The following is a 21,696-nucleotide window of genomic DNA, read 5'->3' on the forward strand; positions in this document are numbered from 1 at the left end:
AGCCAGCTGAGACAGACCTTTAAACTGATACGCTTAATCAGGAATAGGTACCTGCATTTTCTTTGTATATTGTGGCAGAATTTTTAATCTTATTAAACTTTACATAGTGCCTTTTTTCTTTTTTTTTTTTTTTTTTGAGACAGAGTCTCGCTTAGTCGCCCAGGCTGGAGTGCAGTGGCGCGATCTCGGCTCACTGCAAGCTCCGCCTCCCGGGTTCACGCCATTCTCCTGCCTCAGCCTCCCGAGTAGCTGGGACTACAGGCACCCGCCGCCTCGCCCGGCTAGTTTTTTGTATTTTTAGTAGAGACGGGGTTTCACCGTGTTAGCCAGGATGGTCTTGATCTCCTGACCTCGTGATCCGCCCGCCTCGGCCTCCCAAAGTGCTGGGATTACAGGCGTGAGCCACCGCGCCTGGCCATAGTGCCTTTTTTCTGATACAAATCTATCTTTCACAGTCTCTCTGTTTGAAATGAAGGTGGAGTGGGATAATTAAATACAAATTTCTAAAAAAAATATGGTTATTATAATGAAGTTCTAAAGTATATGGTTATTCATTATAAATGAAATTCTCCCTTAGTTATTTAAGAGTGGAATATACTTTCTTTGGGACAGAATTGTGGTAAGAGGGGATACTATTTCAACTTTTAGGTCTTTTGTTTTCGAGACGGAGTTTCACTCTGTCGTAAAGGCTGGAGTGCAGTGGTGCCATCTTGGCTCACTGCAACCTTCACCCCCTGGATTCAGTGATTCTTGTACCTCAGCCTCCCAAATAGCTGGGATTACAGGTGCGTGCCATCACGCCCAGCTAATTTGTTTGTATTTTTAGTAGAGATGGGGCCTCCCCATGTTGGCCAGGGTGGTCTTAAACTCCTAGCCTCCAGTGATCTGCCTGCCTCAGCCTCCCAAAATGCTAGAATTACAAAGGTGTGAACCATCATGCTTTGTCTTTTTTTTTTTTTTTTTTTTTAAGTTTTTAGAGACAATATCTTGCTGTGTTGCTCAGGCTGGCATCAAATTCCTGGGCTCAAGTGATCCTCTGGCCTCAGCCTCCTAAATAGCTGATGCTAAAGGTGCATGCCAGCACACCCAAACTTACGTCTTCTTTTGTCCCTTTGAGACTGTATTCAGTTCTGCTTTGTTTAAACTAAATTTAGCTTGAAATCTAAATTCCCATAAACAATTGGTAGTAAGTATAGCCAAAAATATTCACAGCAACTTCCTCTTAGATAGCAAATGGTCTTCATACAAGAATTTAGTATTTTTTGGCCGGGCGCGGTGGCTCAAGCCTGTAATCCCAGCACTTTGGGAGGCCGAGATGGGCGGATCACGAGGTCAGGAGATCGAGACCATCCTGGCTAACACGGTGAAACCCCATCTCTACTAAAAATACAAAAAACTAGCCGGGCGAGGTGGCAGGCGCCTGTAGTCCCAGCTACTCGGGAGGCTGAGGCAGGAGAATGGCGTGAACCCGGGAGGCGGAGCTTGCAGTGAGCTGAGATCCGGCCACTGTACTCCAGCCTGGGCGGCAGAGCAAGACTCCGTCTCAAAAAAAAAAAAAAAAAAAAAAAAGAATTTAGTATTTTTCAAGCTGAACCTTGGTCTTTTAGTTTTGAAATGAAATCTTATGTGGGACCATGATGTTTAAAATAGAAAAGTGGAGCTGCTTTGGCTGTAAAGAACCCCTGGGAGCCCTGCTTTGTTGGCTTTTCACAGTACATGCCTAAGACAAATCTTCATATGTGTTGTTTCACATTAAGTTTTTTTTTTTTTTTTTTTTTTTTTTGAGACCAAGTTTTGCTCTTGTTGCCCAGGCTAGAGTGCAATAGTGTGATCTCAGCTCATTGCAACCTCCACCTCCTGGGTTCAAGCAATTCTCCTGCCTCAGCCTCCCAAGTAGCTGGGATTACAGGTGCCCGCCACCATGCCCAACTCATATTAAAGTATTTTTACTTGGGCCAGGTGCAGTGGCTCACACCTGTAATCTCAGCACTTTGGGAGGCTGAGGCAGGCGGATCACCTGAGGTTGGGAGTTTGAGACCAGCCTGACAACATGGTGAAACCCCATCTCTACTAAAAATACAAAATTAGCTGTGCCTGGTGGTGCATGCCTGTAATTCCAGCTACTTGGGAGGCTGAAGCAGGAGAATCCGGGAGGCAGAGGTTGCAATGAGCTGAAATCGCGCCATTGCACTGCAGCCTGGGCAACAAGAGCGAAACTCCATCTCAAAAAAAAAAAAAAACTTTGTAGAAAATGAGTTCTAGGCTGGGAGCGCGGTGGCTTCTTCCTGTAATCTCAACGCTTTAGGAGGCCAAGGCAGGAGGATCACTTGAGGCCAGGAGTTTGAGACCAACCTGGGCAACACAGACACTTTTTTTTTTTTCTAGAGAAAAGAGATTATTAACACTGACCACCTCCTTTTTATGTATTTACTGTATCCACAGTGAAGTATTGTGGATAGAGCACTGAACTAAGACTTATACTGTCTAAAATTGACTCCATTTCTACATCCAACTAGCTATATGACTTGAAGCAGATCCCTTAATCTCTCGGGCATCACACCTATAAAATGGAGTTAATATCTACCATCACAATCTCTCAGGGTAGTTTTGAGGATGAAATAAGGCAATATATGTATAAGGTTTTGTAAGGTGCTTTGTAATTGTAAAGTAATTGAATAAATTGGTTATTAATAAGATTTATAGTAGAGGTCAGTAAGGAGGCTGACATTGGTTTGTAAATAGCACCTCTGGTGCTCTTCCCTACTGTTCTGACTTGAAGCATACTTGCTCCTTGATTATCTCAAGACTTTCAGTGTAACCCAGCTCATCTGAAAAATACTTTGAATGTGTGGCCTAGAGTTAACACTATAACTAGAGTTTTACATAATTTTTTTTTTTTGCTCTTGACTCACTCCAACCTCTGTCTCCTGCGCTTCAGTGATCCTCCCAGCTCAGCCTCCCAAGTAGCTGGGACTACAGGCGTGTGCTACCATGCCAGGCTAATTTTTGTATTTTTAGTAGAGATGGGGTTTTAGCATGTTGCCCAGGCTGGTCTCAAACTCCTGGCCTCAAGCGATCCACCCACCTCGGCCTCCCGAAGTGCTGGGGTTAAAGACTAAAGTGTTTTTTTTTTTTTTTTTTTTTTTTGAGACAGTTTCGCTCTTGTTGCCCAGGCTGGAGTGCAGTGGTGCGATCTCGGCTCACCGCAACCTCTGCCTCCCGGGTTTAAGCGATTCTCCTGGCTCAGCCTCCTGAGTAACTGGGATTACAGGCATGCACCAGCACACCTGGCTAATTTTGTATTTTTAGTAGAAACGGGGTTTCTCCATGTTGGTCATACTGGCCTCGAACTCCCGACCTCAGGTGATCCGCCCAGCTCGGTTTCCCAAAATGCTGGGATTACAGGCATGAGCTACCACGTTCGGCAGATTAAGGATTCTTTAATCAAGTTTTAAGTACTGTTTTTTAGCTAAAGTAAAAAAAATGTTTTTTGTTTCTTTTGTAGGGTCATCTTTCTGAAGGATTGGTTACTAAATGGTACAGATCTCCACGTCTTTTACTTTCTCCTAATAATTATACTAAAGCCATTGACATGTGGGCTGCAGGCTGCATCTTTGCTGAAATGCTGACTGGTAAAACCCTTTTTGCAGGTTAGTATTTTGTGGGGGGAAAAATTTTCCCAAAGAGAAGTAATTTTGCATTTATCTCTGAAGCAAGATTCATATAAGGTTTCAAATAATTAGTTGTGATCTAGAATACTAAAAATGAACAGATAAATTGGCGTTTTTATTCAAAAAATTGAGAAAACTTATTCACATTCACTAAATTGGTCACTTCATAAATTATCAGAACTCTAGTGTTTAAATATAATTTTATATTTTGTGGACCCATAATAGTTGTTGGTAATCTGTGTTGATACTTGAGTTGCATACTTCTGTCAGTATCATCACTTCCTGGTGAAAATTTTAAGCCATTGTTGAAAATCCAACAAATTTTTCTTGGTCTCCTCCCCCTATAAACAACCAAACAAGTAATTTTTTGTTAAGTTTGGTGCTATTTAGAAGTCTAAAGAAGTGTGTGAGAGAGGACTTTGTCAAGATGAGAAGAGATGAATAATCCATGAAAAAATGTCTTGTGTCATAAAGCAAAGCATACATCTGTATAAAATTATTTAGTATAGACTAGAGCTATAAACTTGGAGAAGCTATACATCAGTGATTGCTGGAATGGAAGGCATTATGGAGTCATAATAGTGAAGAATTTTAATTGGGGAAGGGAGAAAATGTGTTATTTAAGGGTACCTATATAAATAAAAGTATAATCCTGGTACATTCATGAATCTGAGATTCATGCAAGTTGTCAAATAATAATAAACATATTTATGACTAGTTAAGATGGGGTCAGATAAGAAAGTATTTAGAAAGTAGGTAGAGGACTTTCCATATGGAAAAGTAAGGAATAGTAGGGGTACTGAAGATTTTCTAGTTGGGGAAGTGGTGTGATAGTGATTAAGGCCTTTTTTTGTGTTTTGAGATTACTTTTCCCCCCTCTATACCCTTTTTTGTTGTTGTTGAGATGGAATCTCGCTCTGTCACTCAGGCTGGAGTGCAGTGGTGCGATCTTTGTTCACTGCAAGCTCCGCCTCCCAGGTTCACGCCATTCTCCTGCCTCAGCCTCCTGAGCAGCTGGGACTACAGGCGCCCGCCACCATGCCCGGCTAATTTTTTGTATTTTCAGTAGAGACGAGGTTTCACCGTGTTAGCCAGTATAGTCTCTGTCTTCTGACCTCGTGATCCGCCCTCCTCGGCCTCCCAAAGTGCTGGGATTACAGGCGTGAGCCACCGCACCCTGTCCTCTATACGTACCATTTTTAGAGTTGTTCCCCCCAACCCCCAGACTGTGCTAAGAGCAGAAGGAAAGGAATAGGCCAGAGCCTATTTACATAAGAAAGATTAGTGTACATAGGAGAGCACTGGTGAAGAAAGGACAGCATGCATAAATGTCTTTTAAGTATGTTAATGCCAGTACTTAGTTTATATAACAGCCAGCCCTTTATAATTTTTTTTTTTTTTTTTTTTTTTTTTTTTTGAGACGGAGTCTCACTCTGTCGCCCAGGCTGGAGTGCAGTGGCCGGATCTCAGCTCACTGCAAGCTCCGCCTCCCGGGTTTACGCCGTTCTCCTGCCTCAACCTCCCCAGTAGCTGGGACTACAGGCGCCCACCACCTCGCCCGGCTAGTTTTTTTTTGTATTTTTTAGTAGAGACGGGGTTTCACTGTGTTAGCCAGGATGGTCTCGATCTCCTGACCTCGTGATCCGCCCGTCTCGGCCTCCCAAAGTGCTGGGATTACAGGCTTGAGCCACCGCGCCCGGCCTATAATTTTTTTCTATTTATCTAAAATTTCTGGCTGGGCACAGTGGCTCACGCCTGTAATCCCAGCACTTTGGGAGGCTGCGGCGGGCAGATTACTTGAGGTAAGGAGTTCAAGACCAGCCTGGCCAACATGGTGAAACCCCGTCTCTACTAAAAATACAGAAATTAGCCGGGCATGGTGGCACACGCCTGTAATCCCAGCTTCTGGGTAGGCTGAGGCACAATAATCACTTGAACCTGGGAAGTGGAGGTTGCAGTGAGCCGGGATCAAGCCATTGCATTCCAGCCTGGGCAACAGAGACTGTCTCAAAAAAAAAAAAAAAAATCTAAGATGTATGATAGTTTTCTAAATTGAAATTTGGAGGGATTCCTGGAAACTAAATTATTAAATGGATTGATTTTTGCTTAGGAACAATACTGTGATTAGAGGTTCTGTTCCTGATATCAAGTGCCTTCCAGCATATATAAACAATTCTGTATTGTTTGTTGCAGTGTCACAAATTACTCCAAAACTTAGTAGCTTAAACAACAAACATTGATTACCGTTTTACAGTTTCTGTGTGTCAGAATGTGGGAGTGGTTTAGCTAGGTGGTTCTAGCTCAGGTTTTCTCAGTCAGGATGTTGGTAAGGGCAGCAGTTACCTGAAGGCTTGACCAAGGCAGGAGGATCCACTTCTAGATAGCTTACTTACATGACAGTTACCAAGAGGCTTCGGTTCCTCACCATGTGGGCATCTCCTTAGGATTGCTTGAGTGTCTTCATAATATGGTGGCTGGCTTCCTCTAGAACTAATGATCCAAAAGACAGCAAGGAGATAGCCAGTATATCTTATTTTAAAAAGTTGTATTGTTATATAATTCACATACTATACAATTTATTTAAATTATACAGTTCCATATTTTTTAGTATATTTACAGAGTTATATACTCTGTAAATAATACAATCTAATTTTGGAACACTGTCTTGGCTCCTAAAAGATCCTGCAAATCATTAGCAGTCACTTCTCATTTCCTCTTTCCCCCAACCCCTGGCATCCACTAATCTACTTTGTGTCTCTATGGATTTGCCTACTCTGGTTGTTTCAGATAACATTTGGACTTTGGGACAGGCTTCTTTCATGTAGCAATATTTTGGAGGTTTACCCATGTAGTGGCATATATTAGTACTTTTTTCCTTTTTATGGGCAAATAGTATTCTGCTCTATGAATATACCACATGCTATTTATCCATTCCTCAGTTGATGGACATTTGGGTTTCCACTTCTTCATTATGAATTATGCTGTTGTGAATATTTGTGTACAAGTTTTTGTGTGAAAATGTTTTCAGTTCTCTTGGGTATATATACCTAGGAGTGGAATTGCTGGGTCGTGTGATAACTGTTTAACTTTTTGAAGAACAGTTTCCCAGCACAGCTGTACCATTTTACATTCCCACCAGCAATGCATGAGAGTTAAATTTTATCTTTTTGAGTATAGCCATCCTATCGGGCATGAAGTAGTATCTCATTGTGGTTTGTTTTTTCTTTTTTCGAGATGGAGTCTCACTTTGTTGTCTAGGCTGTAGTACAGTGGTGCAATCTTGGCTCACTGCAACCTCCGCCTCCCAGGTTCAAACAGTTCTCCTGCCTTCAGCCTCCCGGGTAGCTGGGATTACAAAGGCATGCGCCACCACGCCCACCTAATTTTTGTAGTTTTAGTAGAGATGGGGTTTCACAGTGTTGGCCAGGCTGGTCCCTAACTCCTAACCTCAAGTGATCTGCCCACCTTGGCCTCCCAAAGTACAGGGATTACAAGCAGGAGCCATTGCACCAGGCCTCATTGAGGTTTTGATTTGCATTTCCCTACTAATGGATGTTGAATGTCTGTACGGATCTATTGCCTATTTTTTAAATTGGGTTGTCTTTTTATTGTTGAGTTGTAAGAATTCTTTACATAATTCTGAATACAAATCTTTTGTGATTTACATGTTTTTCTTCTATTCTGCAGTTTCCTTTCCTTTCTCTATGTCTTTTGAAACAGGTTGTTTTTTTTGTTGTTGTTGTTGTTGTTTTTTTTTTTTTTTTTTTTTTGAGACGGAGTCTCGCGCACTCGCCCAGGCTGTAGTACAGTGGCACAATCTTGGCTCACTGCTGCCTCTCCCTCTTGGGTTTAAGCGATTCTGCTCCCTCAGCCTCCTGAGTAGCTGGCATCACAGGCGCGCACCACCATGCTCAGCTGATTTTTGTATTTTTAGTAGAGACGGGGTTTCACCATGTTGGTCAGGCTGGTCTCGAACTCCTGACCTCATGATCCACTCGCCTCGGTCTCCCAAAGTGCTGGGATTACAGGCATCAGCCACTGTGCCAGGCCCGAAACAAGATTCTAATTCTGAAGTCCAGTTATCTTTTTCTTTTGTCCCTTTTGCTTTTGGTGTCATATCTGAGGAATAATTGCCTGACCCAAGGTCGTGGTTGTTTTCTCCTGTGTTGTCTTCTGAGAGTTTTATAGGATTAACTTTTACAGCTGGGTGCGGTGGCTTACACCTGTAATCCTAGCACTTTGGGATGCAGAGGAGAGTGGATCACCTGAGGTCAGGAGTTCGAGAACACCCTGGCCAACGTGGTGAAACCCTGTCTCTACTAAAAATACAAAAATTAGCTGGGCGTGGTGGTGCGCACCTGTAATCCCAGCTGCTCGGAAGGCTGAGGCAGGAGAATTGCTTGAACCTGGGAGGCAGAGGTTGCAGTGAGCCAAGATCGTGCCACTGCACTCCAGCCTGGACAACAGAGCAAGACTCTGTATTCGGTGGGGGAAGGAAGAAAAAGGGGGATTAACTCTTACACATTGGACGTCCATTTGTCCTGGCACCATTTGTTGAAAAGATTCTTTCCCCATTGAATTATCTTGACACTTTCATCAAAAATCAGTTGACCACACATGTAAAATATCTTTTTCTGACCAAGTCTCAAAAGTTACATACTGTCAACTTTAGCTTTATTTTATGTGTTAGAAGTGAGTCACTAAGTACACTTCATGGTCAATGGGAGCAGAGTTCAGTTCCACCCTTTAAAGGGAGGAGTATCAAAATAATTTTTGGACCGTTTTTTCATTTTTGACCTTCTCGAATGGATTAAGTGGATACACACACACACACTCCAAGGATATCCACTCCAAGGATTAAGTGGATACACACACACACACATATGTACATACGTATGTGTGTGTGTGTGTGTATATATATAAAATTATTTTTTTTTTTCCGAGATGGAATCTTGCTCTTGTCACCCAGGCTAGAGTACAATGGTGCGATCTTGGCTCACTGCAACCTCCACCTCCCGGGTTCAAATGACTCTCCTGCCTCAGCCTCTCAAGTAACTGGGATTACAGGTGTCTGCCATCATACCCAGCTAAATTTTTTTACCCTTTTGGCCTGGCTGGTCTCAAACTCCTGACCTCAGGTGATCTGCCTGCATTGGCCCCCCACAGTGCTGGGATTACAGGCAGGAGCCACTGTGCCTGGCCAGGTGGACACATTTTAAAGCCACCACAGTAACAAGTCAGAAAAACAAGCCAGGTATGGTGACTCATACATGTAATCCCAGCACTTTTGGAGGCTGAGACCAGAGGATCAGTTGAGCCCAGGAGTTCGAGATCTACCCTGGGCAACATAGTGAGACCCTGTCTCGACAAAAAAACAAAAATGTAGCTGGGCATGGTGGCACACACATGTGGTCCCAGCTATTCAAGGGGCTTAGGTGGGAGGATTGCTTCAGCCTGGCAGGTCAAGGCTACAGTGAGCTGTGATCATGCCACTTACTCCAGCCTGAGCAACAGAGCAAGACTTTGTCTCAGAACAAAACCAAATTTGTCTATATAATGAAAAATCATTTGGTCATGCTCCAAGTCATAGAAATGAGGTCAGTGCCTACTGCTGCTGCATGGATTATACAAAGGTTTTTTGTGTGTGCGTGTGGTTTTTTTTTTTGAGAGGGAGTCTCGCTCTGTCATACTAGGCTGGAGTGCGCTTATATGAGCTCAGCTAACTCCTCCTCCCAGGTTCAAGCAATTCTCCTGCCTCAGCCTCCCGAGTAGCTGGGACTACAGGTGCACACCCCCATGCCCAGCTAAGTTTTGAAATTTTAGTAGAGACAGGATTTCACCATATTGGTCAGGCTGGTCTTGAAGTCCTGCTCAGGTGATCCACCTGCCTCGGCCTTCCAAAGTGCTGGGATTACAGGTGTGAACCACTGCTCTCAGCTGTATTTATGTATTTTTAAATGTTTGTTTTTAAACGTTCAGTGCACATTCAGACATTAAGTATAGGAATAAAAATAATTGGATTTGTTTTAAAACTCTTTAAGTAGCATAGTTTTTACATTTAATAGGAATAGTTTGTGAAATGATTAGAAAGATCTAGGTTGTAGTTTTTTTCTAGTTGCCAAATGCTTCATTGATTTTTGTCAGTGAATCATTAGATAAAAACATGAAGGGAGATCTGAGTGGTTATTAGGTATAAGGTGCAAATGAACAGAGCAACAAAAGGTAAGGACCAAGCATTCATTGGAAATCAGTGTATTTTTAGCCTGTAGAAAGTGTTATAGTCTTATTTTTTGGTACATTTCTCTCGTGTGTCCAGATTGTCTCTCTGTAGGTGTTCCTGTCCCAGGTTAACACTTCTACTTGGGCAGTAGGTATTTTTCCTCTTTCCTGCTTAGCACTTCTATTCCTCGCATCTTCACTTTACCCCTTCTGCTGGATCGTTTTTATCAGTATTCATTCAAACATTGATAAAATTTTTCCAGTCTTACAAGAGAATCTCTGTCCTCACCCCGCAGTCCCTCAGCTACTGCCACATACTACTGTACTCTTTGAATGTAAAACTTCTCAAAAGATGTGTGCATCCTTGCTGCTCTTAATTCCTCTGCTTACATTCCGTCTTTCACCCTGTCCAATCAGGCTTGGTCCTCCACCAAAAACCACTCTCATCGAGGTCACCAGTGATCTCCATAATGCTAAATCCCTTATCAATTCTAAGTCCTTATTTTGAACCATCTCCAGCATTTGTTACAATTTATCTTCCCCTCTTCAGGTGCTTTTTCAGCTGTCTTTGGGCATGCCACTCTTCAGTTCTTCCCTGGCTTCTTTCCAGTCACCCTTGCCAGTTCTTCTCTTTCGCCTCATGTTGGAAGTATCCCAGATTCAGTCCTTGGGCTCCCTGCTTCTCTAGTTTCACTTAGTCCCTGGGTAATCTCATTCTTTTTCATTCCTTTAAGAATTATCTATATCTGATGATGACTTCTGAATGTATATCTTCAGCCCTGACCTCTTGTCTGAATTCCAGGTTCCTTAACTCAGTATCTCCACTCAAATGTTTAATAACAAAAGTTAACCTACCCAGAACTGGGCCTCTGATATTTCTTCCTCATACTTTGTTTTTACTATCTTCCTCATGTTAGCAAACCAGTACCTCCATTTTTCAGTTGCTTAGACAAAAATCTTGTCACTGTCCTTCACTTCTGTTAGTCTGTTAGCACAGATCTGTGGGCTCTTACTTCAAACCATATCCAGACTCTTAACAGCTTGTTACGGCCGGGCGCGGTGGCTCAAGCCTGTAATCCCAGCACTTTGGGAGGCCGAGACGGGCGGATCACAAGGTCAGGAGATCGAGACCATCCTGGTTAACATGGTGAAACCCCGTCTCTACTAAAAAAAAATACAAAAAACTAGCCGGGCGAGGTGGCAGGCGCCTGTAGTCCCAGCTACTCGGGAGGCTGAGGCAGGAGAATGGCGTAAACCCGGGAGGCAGAGCTTGCAGTGAGCTGAGATCTGGCCACTGCACTCCAGCCTGGGCAACAGAGCGAGACTCCGTCTCAAAAAAAAAAAAAAAAAAAAAAAAAAGGTAAAATTAAACAGCTTGTTATTATCACTCTTACTATCCCTCCCCAAGTCCAGTCAGCCATTATGTCTCTCCTGTTAGAAGGACCTTCTCTTTCCTGCTTCAGTATGTGCTGTCTTTAGTTACCACATCACAGCCAGAGTGATCCTGTTGAAAGATAAGGTAGATCATGTCGTATCTCTGCTCAAACTGTGTGATGGCTTTCCATCAAACTCAGGGTAAAGCTGACCCTTTGTTCTAGTACCACTCTGACTTCATCTCCCACTGTGTGCTCCAAGCTACTCTACTTTTGCTAGGCTTATCTAATCGTTGTTTCTTGGACATACCAACCTGCCTGTCTCCTCTGGGCTTCTCTCCATCTTCCTAGAACTCCTTTCTTTCTTCCATATGAATGTTTGGTGTATTCCCCACTTCTTTAATTTTCCACTTCTTAGTGAGGCTTGCCTTTGTCTCAAAACAAAACAAAAATCAAGTCTCATTTTGTTGCCCAGGCTAGAGTGCAGTAACATGATCTTGGCTTACTGCAACCTCCTCCAGGGTTCAAGCAGTTCTTGTGCTTCAGGCTCCCAAGTAGCTGGGACTATAGGCATGCGCCATGCCCAGCTAATTTTTGTATTTTTAGTACAGATGGGGTTTTACCATGTTGGCCAGGCTGGTCTCCAACTCTTCACTTTTTTTTTTTCTTTTTTTTTTTAATTATTAACAGCCCTGTTCTTCCCGACAGTCCTATCACCCTTAGCTTACTCTCTTTTTCTTTATAGCATATGTCACCGTAAGATCCATGAAGGCAGGGACTTGGTCTGTTTTGTTTCACAACTGTATTCTGAAGTGTCCTGCTCATAGTAGGAACTAACAAAATTTTTGAATGTTCAATGCATTTATAGACATTAAAGGAAAGGCAAGTGGAATTTTTATTGTTTTTGAGACAGGGTCTCACTCTGTCATCCATGCTGGAGTACAGCAAATGGAATTTTTAAAAGTCACCTATTTAGCCTAGTTTCCCCCTTTATTTCTTCAATTGCCTAACAGCCTAGAAATACTGACCCCTAACAAAGAACTATAAAACTTCTCATTTTAAAAGTCTAGTCCAACCCTTCATTTCATTGATGGTGAAATTAAGTCCTAGAGATGTTAGCTGTTGTCTCTGAAGTTATAGCCAGTTAATTAGTGGTACAGTTAAGACCAGAATCTAGATCTCTTAAATCTCAGTTGCTTTTTTTTCATTAGTCTGTGATAACCTTAATATGAGACCAAACTTAGAGTCAGTTCCCTATGGAAACAAAGCAGCTAAAACTAAATATATCAGTGAGCAGAAATGGAAATAGATAAGTAGATTGGTGATAGTCAAAGCAGTGAAACCTGATGATTCAATTCAAACTTCCCCCCACTGGTCATTATAATACAATTTATGTTTATTATGAAATAAACATTGAGGAATGTGTTGTATTTAGTGTGTTTTTTTTTGTTTTGTTTTTTACCTCAGGTGCACATGAACTTGAACAGATGCAGCTGATTTTAGAATCTATTCCTGTTGTACATGAGGAAGATCGTCAGGAGCTTCTCAGCGTAATTCCAGTTTACATTAGAAATGACATGACTGAGCCACACAAACCTTTAACTCAGCTGCTTCCAGGAATTAGTCGAGAAGGTATTGTGACACGAGAGTGGCCCTCACATTCATGCCTGTGTGTGAAGTAGAAATCTGTGTAGGGAGCTGGAACTTTTTATCCTTAGATATGGGGCTTTCTCCCAAATAGTCTTTTTATACTTAAGGTGTACCTAAAACTTCGACTCTCATCTCCCTTTTTTTTTTGTCCTGGTGCTTAGGCTACGATCTGTTTTTTTGTTCCTCTGAATTACTTTCCAGAGCAAGTAGCAAGTATTTTGAATATAGGCACTGGGGGCAAAACCATGATGGCATTTTTTCCTCAGATACACTTGTAACTCCTATAAATGCCTGGATAAAGAGAAAGCTGCTGTGTTTCATTTCAGCAGATTTTGCAGGCTTTTCAGTAGTTCCACATTCTTAACCAGTCTTTGAGTCTGTCTTCACAAATTCCATTGCTAGCTCCCTTTCTCGTAACCCTGTAGCCACTGTCACAACATCCCTGTTCATAACTAAATAAGTCCTTTGTGGGAACACTTTTTTAGTTTTATTTTTTATTGAAAAATAGAGACAGGGTCTTCACTGTGTTGTCCGGGCTGGTCTTGAGCTCCTGAGCTCGAGCATCCCTTCCGCCTCAGCCTCTGAAAATGGTAGTGTTACAGGTATAAGCCACCACACCTGGCCAAGGAGCACTTTTAAAATGCAAACTAGCAATTTCGAATTGGGAGGTGCAGTGGGGAACAGGGTGGGTGTCTGCATACCCTCTGCAGGTGTGGCTCTGCTCAGCCATAACCTGGGTCCACTTTAGAGTCATCGTCATTTATTGCTGAGTCTCACCAAGAGGATGGTGCTGTTGAAGCATTTGTAACCTTGCTGTATAATGCTATTTGAATCTTTTTCATACCCTCCTTAGGGTGGGGACCATGTTTTAACTTTGAACTAAACTGAATATTTGGCCAGTGACTGGGATTAACCATTGAGCAAAGATCCTTGGTCACATGTGGCAGCACTGTGCTTGCAAGCAAGTGAACGCAGAGTGGATGGAGTTTCTGAGACTAAAGATTTATCAATTGTACGCTCCCTACTACTTTCTTCTTAACAGTGGAGTTTTATTTTGGGACAGAGCACATTCTGAGGCAGTGGCAACTTGGTAAAAAGAATACATGTTCTCACCCCACACTCTGTGATCTTTGAAGGAAAAAAGCAAACAGGATTAAGTACATCTGAGTGAACCTATAAGACTCCTAGGAGCCCTACTCTGGTTAATTTCCCTCAATACTTACCTTTCATCCTCCCTTTCTGTGGTTTACCGTACATTTCTCTATCTTAGCACGCTTCAGCACCATTGTAGCATTCCTGTAGTCCTGGCTGCTCGGGAGGCTGAGGCAGGAAGATCCCCTGAGCCCAGGAGTTCAAGGCTACAATAAGCTGTGATCATGCCATTGTACTCCAGCCTGGGCAACAGAGCAAAGACCCTGTGTCTTAAAATTCTCTTTTTAAAGAAAAGAATGGGTTCTTTCTAGAGTACAGGTTGGCTTGAGAGAGAAAGGCCATCTTTCTCACTTAGAAGGCAAGGATAAGAGGATGTGTGAGTGACCATAGTGAAGAAGTATAAGGATTGAGACAAATATGAAGTGGGTTTATCTGTTGAGAATGATAAAGAAGACTGGAGTATAAAGAGAAGGCCAGATAGCAAAGGTCACAATGAAATTGTTTAGTATGAATTTGTAATGAGCCAGATATGGGATATTGCAGCTAGTTTTCATCTGTTGTGTGTGGCCAGAGAGTAGATGGTGGTGATGATCCGGGGTTGAAGGTCGGTATCATAAGGCATAGAAGTGTGTGACTGGTGTAAATACAGCTTTCAGGCTGCGTGAGGAGCTAAGGAAGGCCTACTAGCCTGTTTTATTGGAAGAATTGGATTTGTGGTTAACCAGAGTCCTAAATAAAACCAGAGTTTTATTTCTGACAAATTAACTTTTTAATTGTGTAGTCTATTTTTCCCCTTTATAAGATGGGGACCTGTTAGTACAATTAAGATGCTCATTTCCTGTTGTGTAGTATGAAGTGCTAAGGGAATCACTTAGTCATTTAAATAAATGAGATCAACATTTGCTGTTTTTCTAAAGATAAGCAGTTCTTTTCGCAAAAACTTTTACCTTTTCTTCTGCAGCACTGGATTTCCTGGAACAAATTTTGACATTTAGTCCCATGGATCGGTTAACAGCAGAAGAAGCGCTCTCCCATCCTTACATGAGCATATATTCTTTTCCAATGGATGAGCCAATTTCAAGCCATCCTTTTCATATTGAAGATGAAGTTGATGATATTTTGCTTATGGATGAAACTCACAGTCACATTTATAACTGGGAAAGGTAAAGTGATCCTAAATTAGAAAAATATTTACTGAACTTTCAATGGACTGTATGTAGTGAGTTTTCTAATATTATATATAAGACAATGTAGAAGTCTTAAAAATTTAGTACTATAAAAATACAAAAATTAGGTGTGGTGGCGGCGGGTGCCTGTAGTCCTAGCTACTTGGGAAGCAGAGGCTGCAGAGATCATACCACTGCATTCCAGCCTGGGCAATAGAGTGACACTCCATCTCTTTTTTTTTTTTTTGAGACGGAGTCTTGCACTGTCACCCAGGCTGGAATGCGGTGGCGTGATCTCGGCTCACTGCAAGCTCTGTCTCCCGGGTTCACGCCATTCTCCTGCCTTAGCCTCCTGAGTAGCTGGGACTACAGCTACCCGCCACCATGCCCAGCTAGTTTTTTTTTTTTTTTTTTTTTTTTGTATTTTTAGTAGAGATGGGGTTTCACCATGTTAGCCAGGATGGTCTGGATCTCCTGACCTCATGATCCACCTGCCTCAGCCTCCCAAAGTGCTGGGATTACAGGGTTGAGCCACCATACCTGGCCTAGAGCGAGACTCCATCTCAAAGAAAAAGAAAAATTTAGTAATGATCCTTAAATAGCCGTTAATTTAAATATTTAATAAAGTAATTACTGGTTAGATGATACATGATGGGAAAAGTTAAATGCTACTTTGAAACATTTTCAAAGTCATTAAGGCATATTTAGTAAATAAAATTATAAAGTCCTTAAACTGTGAAGGTTGGAAGTGAATCATTTTATGAATGTCAGAACAATTTAAGATGTTAGATGACAAGACTCAATCATATCCAATAAAATATCTCCAGTGTCTCAGTGGTAGTTACATCTTAAGATAAATATTATTTTTGACTAATGTTAGATGCAGTTTTTTTTGTTTTGTTTTTTTTTTGAGATGGAATCTCACCCAGGCTGGAGTGCAGTGACGCGATCTTGGCTCACTGTCCTGCCCCAGCCTCCTGAGTAGCTGGGATTACAGGCACCCGGCTGATTTTTAGTAGAGGTGGGGTTTTATGTTGGCCAGACTGGTCTCGAACTCCTGACCTCAGGTGATCTGCCTGCCTTGGCCTCCCACAGTGCTGAAGTTATGGGCGTGAGTCACCATACTCAGCCAGTATTTGAATCTATTTTCCTAATGACAAAATTAATTTGGGGACACTTAACAGAGGTTCAGTAAAAGGGACTTTTTGAAGTCTAAACATTAGTGTATAATTTGATGTTTCATAAAGTGAAAGAATTGGATTTCTAGGGAAGTTTGGCTGGGCACGGTGGCTCATGCCTGTAATCCCAGCACTTTGCGAGGCCAAGGCGGGCCAATTACCTGCGGTCAGTAGTTCGAGACCAGCCTGGTTAACACAGTGAAACCCCGTCTCTACTGAAAATACAAAAATTAGCCAGGCTTGGTGGCAGGCGCTTGTAGTCCTAGCTACTCAGGAGGCTGAGGCAGGAGAATCACTTGAACCTGGGAGGCGGCAGTTGCAGTGAGCTGAGATTGCGCCACTGCACTCCAGCCTGGGCAACAGAGTGAGACTCTGTCTCAAATAAATAATAAATACATTTCTGGGAAAGTTTAGATATAATTCTGCTTCAGAGTAGGATGGTAGCTTATAGAGTCATCAGGTGATTTTGATGTATGGCCGGGTTTGGGAACCACTAATGACAATCTTAAGTTGTTTTTTTTTTTTTTTTTTGAGACGGAGTCTCGCTCTGTCACCCAGGCTGGAGTGCAGTGGCCGGATCTCAGCTCACTGCAAGCTCCGCCTCCCAGGTTTACGCCATTCTCCTGCCTCAGCCTCCTGAGTAGCTGGGACTGCAGGTGCCCGCCACCTCGCCCGGCTAGTTTTTTGTATTTTTTAGTAGAGACGGGGTTTCACAGGGTTAGCCAGGATGGTCTCGATCTCCTGACCTTGTGATCCGCCCGTCTTGGCCTCCCAAAGTGCTGGGATTACAGGCTTGAGCCACCGCGCCCGGCCAGATTTTAAGAAGAAATTTTTTTCCTCCTCCTCAAATATTGAGGTATTGGTATGGTATGTTTGCACAAATCTACAAACTATTTTTTCTCTCCATGTGTCCATTTCTACCCCCTAAATATGGTTCTTTTCTGAGACGGAGTCTCACTCTGTTGCCCAGGCTGGAGTGCAGTGGCGCCATCTCTCTGTTCACTGTAACTTCCTGAGTTGAAGCAGTTCTCCTGCCTCAGCCTCCCTAGTAGCTGGGACTACAGGTGTCCGCCACCATGTTCAACTAATTTTTGTATTTTTAGTAGAGATGGGGTTTCACCATGTTGGCCAGGCTGGTCTCAAACTCCTGACCTCAAGTGGTCTGCCCACCTCTGAAGTGCTAGAATTGCAGGCATGAGCCACTGCACCTGGCCTGCATTTTCTATTATACCTAGCTAAGTCATCTAATCTCTCTTCTTTTCCCTCAATGATTGTACATGTCAGTAATAGGATAGCACATTCAGTAACACATATACACAGGGAGATTTTTGCTATTCATGGTGATGAGTTTTCCAGCAAACTTCTTCTAGTTGCCCTTACCTTATTTGTAAGGTACCTGATTGAGATTCGAGATGTGTATTTTGTGGCCATGAAGTCTTTTGTTTGCATGAAACTGGTGGACAAAAAACAAATTGAAAATAAATGAGAATTGGTCTTATTTCAGAATGGAAGACTCAGTGCCTCATGAAGTTACATACTTCATTGGCAATTACCAAGTATGTTAACAGAGCTTACCTATCAAGACTAAGTTCTGGTAGGGCAAGGCAGGCATACGACTTTATTCTCCTATAATTATCCCCTCATAGACCTAGCACAGTGCTGTCACATAAAAAGTACTCGGTGAATTTGAAAATGAAATCATATATGTGGAATAACACTAGTGTATTGATTTTTTTCAGGTATCATGATTGTCAGTTTTCAGAGCATGATTGGCCTATACATAACAACTTTGATGTTGATGAGGTTCAGCTTGATCCAAGAGCTCTGTCCGATGTCACTGATGAAGAAGAAGTACAAGTTGATCCCCGAAAATATTTGGATGGAGATCGGGAAAAGTATCTAGAGGATCCTGCTTTTGATACCAGTTACTCTACTGAGCCTTGTTGGCAATACTCAGATCATCATGAAAACAAATATTGTGATCTGGAGTGTAGCCATACTTGTAACTACAAAACGAGGTCGTCATCATATTTAGATAACTTAGTTTGGAGAGAGAGTGAAGTTAACCATTACTATGAACCCAAGCTTATTATAGATCTTTCCAATTGGAAAGAACAAAGCAAAGAAAAATCTGATAAGAAAGGTAAATCAAAATGTGAAAGGAATGGATTGGTTAAAGCCCAGATAGCGCTAGAGGAAGCATCACAGCAACTGGCTGGAAAAGAAAGGGAAAAGAATCAGGGATTTGATTTTGATTCCTTTATTGCAGGAACTATTCAACTTAGTTCCCAACATGAGCCTACTGATGTTGTTGATAAATTAAATGACTTGAATAGCTCAGTGTCCCAACTAGAATTGAAAAGTTTGATATCAAAGTCAGTAAGCCAGGAAAAACAGGAAAAAGGAATGGCAAATCTGGCTCAATTAGAAGCCTTGTACCAATCTTCTTGGGACAGCCAGTTTGTGAGTGGTGGGGAGGACTGTTTTTTCATCAATCAGTTTTGTGAGGTAAGGAAGGATGAACAAGCTGAGAAGGAAAACACTTACACTAGTTACTTGGACAAGTTCTTTAGCAGGAAAGAAGATACTGAAATGCTAGAAACTGAGCCAGTAGAGGATGGGAAGCTTGGGGAGAGAGGACACGAGGCAGGATTTCTGAACAACAGTGGGGAGTTCCTCTTCAACAAGCAGCTCGAGTCCATAGGCATCCAGCAGTTTCACAGTCCAGTTGGGTCACCACTTAAGTCAATACAGGCCACATTAACACCTTCTGCTATGAAATCTTCCCCTCAAATTCCTCATAAAACATACAGCAGCATTCTGAAACATCTGAACTAAAACACTCAGCAGACATTTGTCTTTGTATTCATGAAATGTGTTTTGTCTTTTTTTATTACTAGTGTTTAAGTCATTTTTTACTTGAATCAGATGGTGTCATTTAGTAAGGATTTTATGAGTTCCTTGGTTTTTAAAATCCAGACTTTCTTTTTCTACATGTGAGAGTTTTCATTTTAACTGGCATGTCATTTGCACACAAAAATAAAGACTAGAGCAAAATAATGCAGGAGGAGAAAAGAAATGCACTAAGACAAGTAAAGAACATTCTCTCATAGAACAATGATCTGTTTTATAGGAAACAAACCTTGCCTTGAAATTTACACAGTGAGACTGTACATAATTGCATGAAAATAGCTATTTTTTTCCTAAGACATTTTTCATTCATGAGTATTTTCAAGTTTTTCATACTGTACACATTTCTTAAAACACATGATACCAGCAGCAACTGAAAATGAATGCCGAATTTGGTACACATGTGTTATCTACCTCAAGGTAACAAGAGTATGTGGCAAAACATATACCACCCATAGTGCTTCACAAAATGCACTTCTATTTAGCCAGCGTTTATTGTAGTAAACTATTCTTAATAAAACTCATTCACTGTTTATAAATGTTCTGATATGCATTCTTTATAGTGAAGTGTTAATACATCACATCTTATTTATTTTAGCAAATCAGTATATTTTCTGTATTTAATTATAAAAATTAACTTAGTTTTTAAAATTTATTTGCAAATACACTTTTTCCATTTGGCACTATGGTTTGTTGCCTACCTAGCTGAATCTATAATGTCAGCTTATCCTAAGGCTGTCCACGTACTTAATTTACTTAAGTGTTCATTTTAAGTAACGTGCTCACTGTGTATAGGAATTTGTATTTTGGAGGTGCTTGATCTATCTACAAAGAAAAATTAATTAGGAATTACTTTATTATAAAATGCTCCTAGAAGTCTTAATTGTGTTTATTTTTTAAAAAAAACGAATGTTAGACTTGTGTGCATGGAAGTAATTAAGGTACATCATTATTGTAGTTTAAAAGTTGTACATGATAAGACATTTTGTTTTTACTGTATGTTTTTACTGAATGATCTATTCCCCATCCCAAGGCAAGCATGAATAAAATTAGGTTAAACGTAGCATGTGGCATCGCAGTCTCTTAGAATTTGTTTCATCTATTTTATTTTATTGAATACTGTCTGTATCTTCGGTTATCCTGTTTGAAGAAAAAGGACAAATAAAACATGGCCAGCAAATACGGCTCCTGTTTCACTCTTGGATTAATGAAAATTTTCTGCTAGAATGAAAATTACTACCAGAATCACTTTGAATTATGGCTATAAATTGCTAGTCTGAAAGGCTGAGAAGGTTGAAGTCTTTTGACTTAAACCATCACACATTAGAATGGAATAAGGCTTTATAGTATTTCAAAACTGTTAGGTAAAATGTGTAGTTGAATCTTTGAACTGTGCAGTCAGAGAAAACTTGAGAAGTATTTGCTCCGTAATACATCTTTGCTTATGAACTTACCCTTGTACCTATCCAGCTATAAAACCATCCTCACTTTTCTTTCATCCTTGTTTTGTACAACACCGATTCTGTTAATATCTGCCCGCCTACCTTCTCAAAGCCATGTGTATAGATATATATTTTTTTGTTTTCTGGTTGAATACTGTCCACGTTATGAATTTAAACATAGATTACCTTAAGAGGACAAGCTCTGAAGTGCAGTCATGAGAATTGATTTGTGGGGCGGGGGGAAATGGGACACTTGTAGTTGGATCTGGGTGGGGTGACAAGTGCGGAGGCTTTGGGTGTCATAAGAGCATCAGACAGGAGGTAAAGGAAGCAACGGGCAGCAGACATTGGTCCCTGATCCTCCATTATAACCATTTTTTTGCAAATCTATGTTCATTTTGAGGATAATTAGCTTTGACTCAAATGCTGTCTTCCCTGAAGGAGGCCTAGGAGTTTTCTCACTGGGAAACTTGGCTCCTGGGCTTAATCCACATTTGTTACTGTCACCTTGGCAGTTTAGTGGCCATCTACACAATGATCTGACTTGTTGGCATTAAAAAGTCAAAACATAGTCATCAAAGAAAAAAGAAAGTAAAACTGAAACTGCTTATATAAAATATGCTTGCTTTAGGGTGACCCAGGCTGAGGACTAAGTATTGTAAAGTCAAATTTGCAAAAAAATTTTATGTGCCATTTACTTTGTCCCACTTGCAATACCTTTATAGGGTAATGAAGATGAAACACTCAAAGAGACAAGGTCTTACTCTGCCGCCCAGGTTGAAGTGCAGTGGCGTGATCACAGCTCACTGAACCTTGAACCTAGGCTCAAGTGATCCTCCCACCTCAGCCTCTTGAGTACCTAGGAGTAGCTGGCACCTTTGTCAAAGATCATTTGACCATATAGATGAGAATTTATTTCTGGGTTCTCTACTCTG

At 41.5% G+C, this 21,696-nt stretch overlaps 1 protein-coding gene across 3 annotated transcripts in view; it reads left to right on the forward strand.

Annotated features, from left to right (window-relative positions):
- The window catches only part of LOC103885828 (mitogen-activated protein kinase 6-like), a 63,145-nt gene extending 42,646 nt beyond the window's left edge, over positions 1–20,499 (forward strand). For 2 of the 3 annotated variants that reach the window (XM_031668691.1, XM_031668690.1), the window contains exons 3-6: positions 3,506–3,650; positions 12,731–12,895; positions 15,027–15,228; positions 18,149–19,247. In XM_031668691.1, coding sequence (XP_031524551.1) covers positions 3,506–3,650; positions 12,731–12,895; positions 15,027–15,228; positions 18,149–19,247 — 1,611 coding nt within the window. Of the gene's footprint in view, positions 1–3,505; positions 3,651–12,730; positions 12,896–15,026; positions 15,229–18,148 lie in introns of all 3 variants that reach the window. The other variant, XM_031668689.1, reaches the window with a different exon arrangement.
- The last annotated feature ends 1,197 nt before the right edge of the window (positions 20,500–21,696 follow it).

The sequence above is a fragment of the Papio anubis genome, chromosome 7 (genome assembly GCF_008728515.1).
Source record: "Papio anubis isolate 15944 chromosome 7, Panubis1.0, whole genome shotgun sequence".
NCBI classification, from domain to species: domain Eukaryota; kingdom Metazoa; phylum Chordata; class Mammalia; order Primates; family Cercopithecidae; genus Papio; species Papio anubis.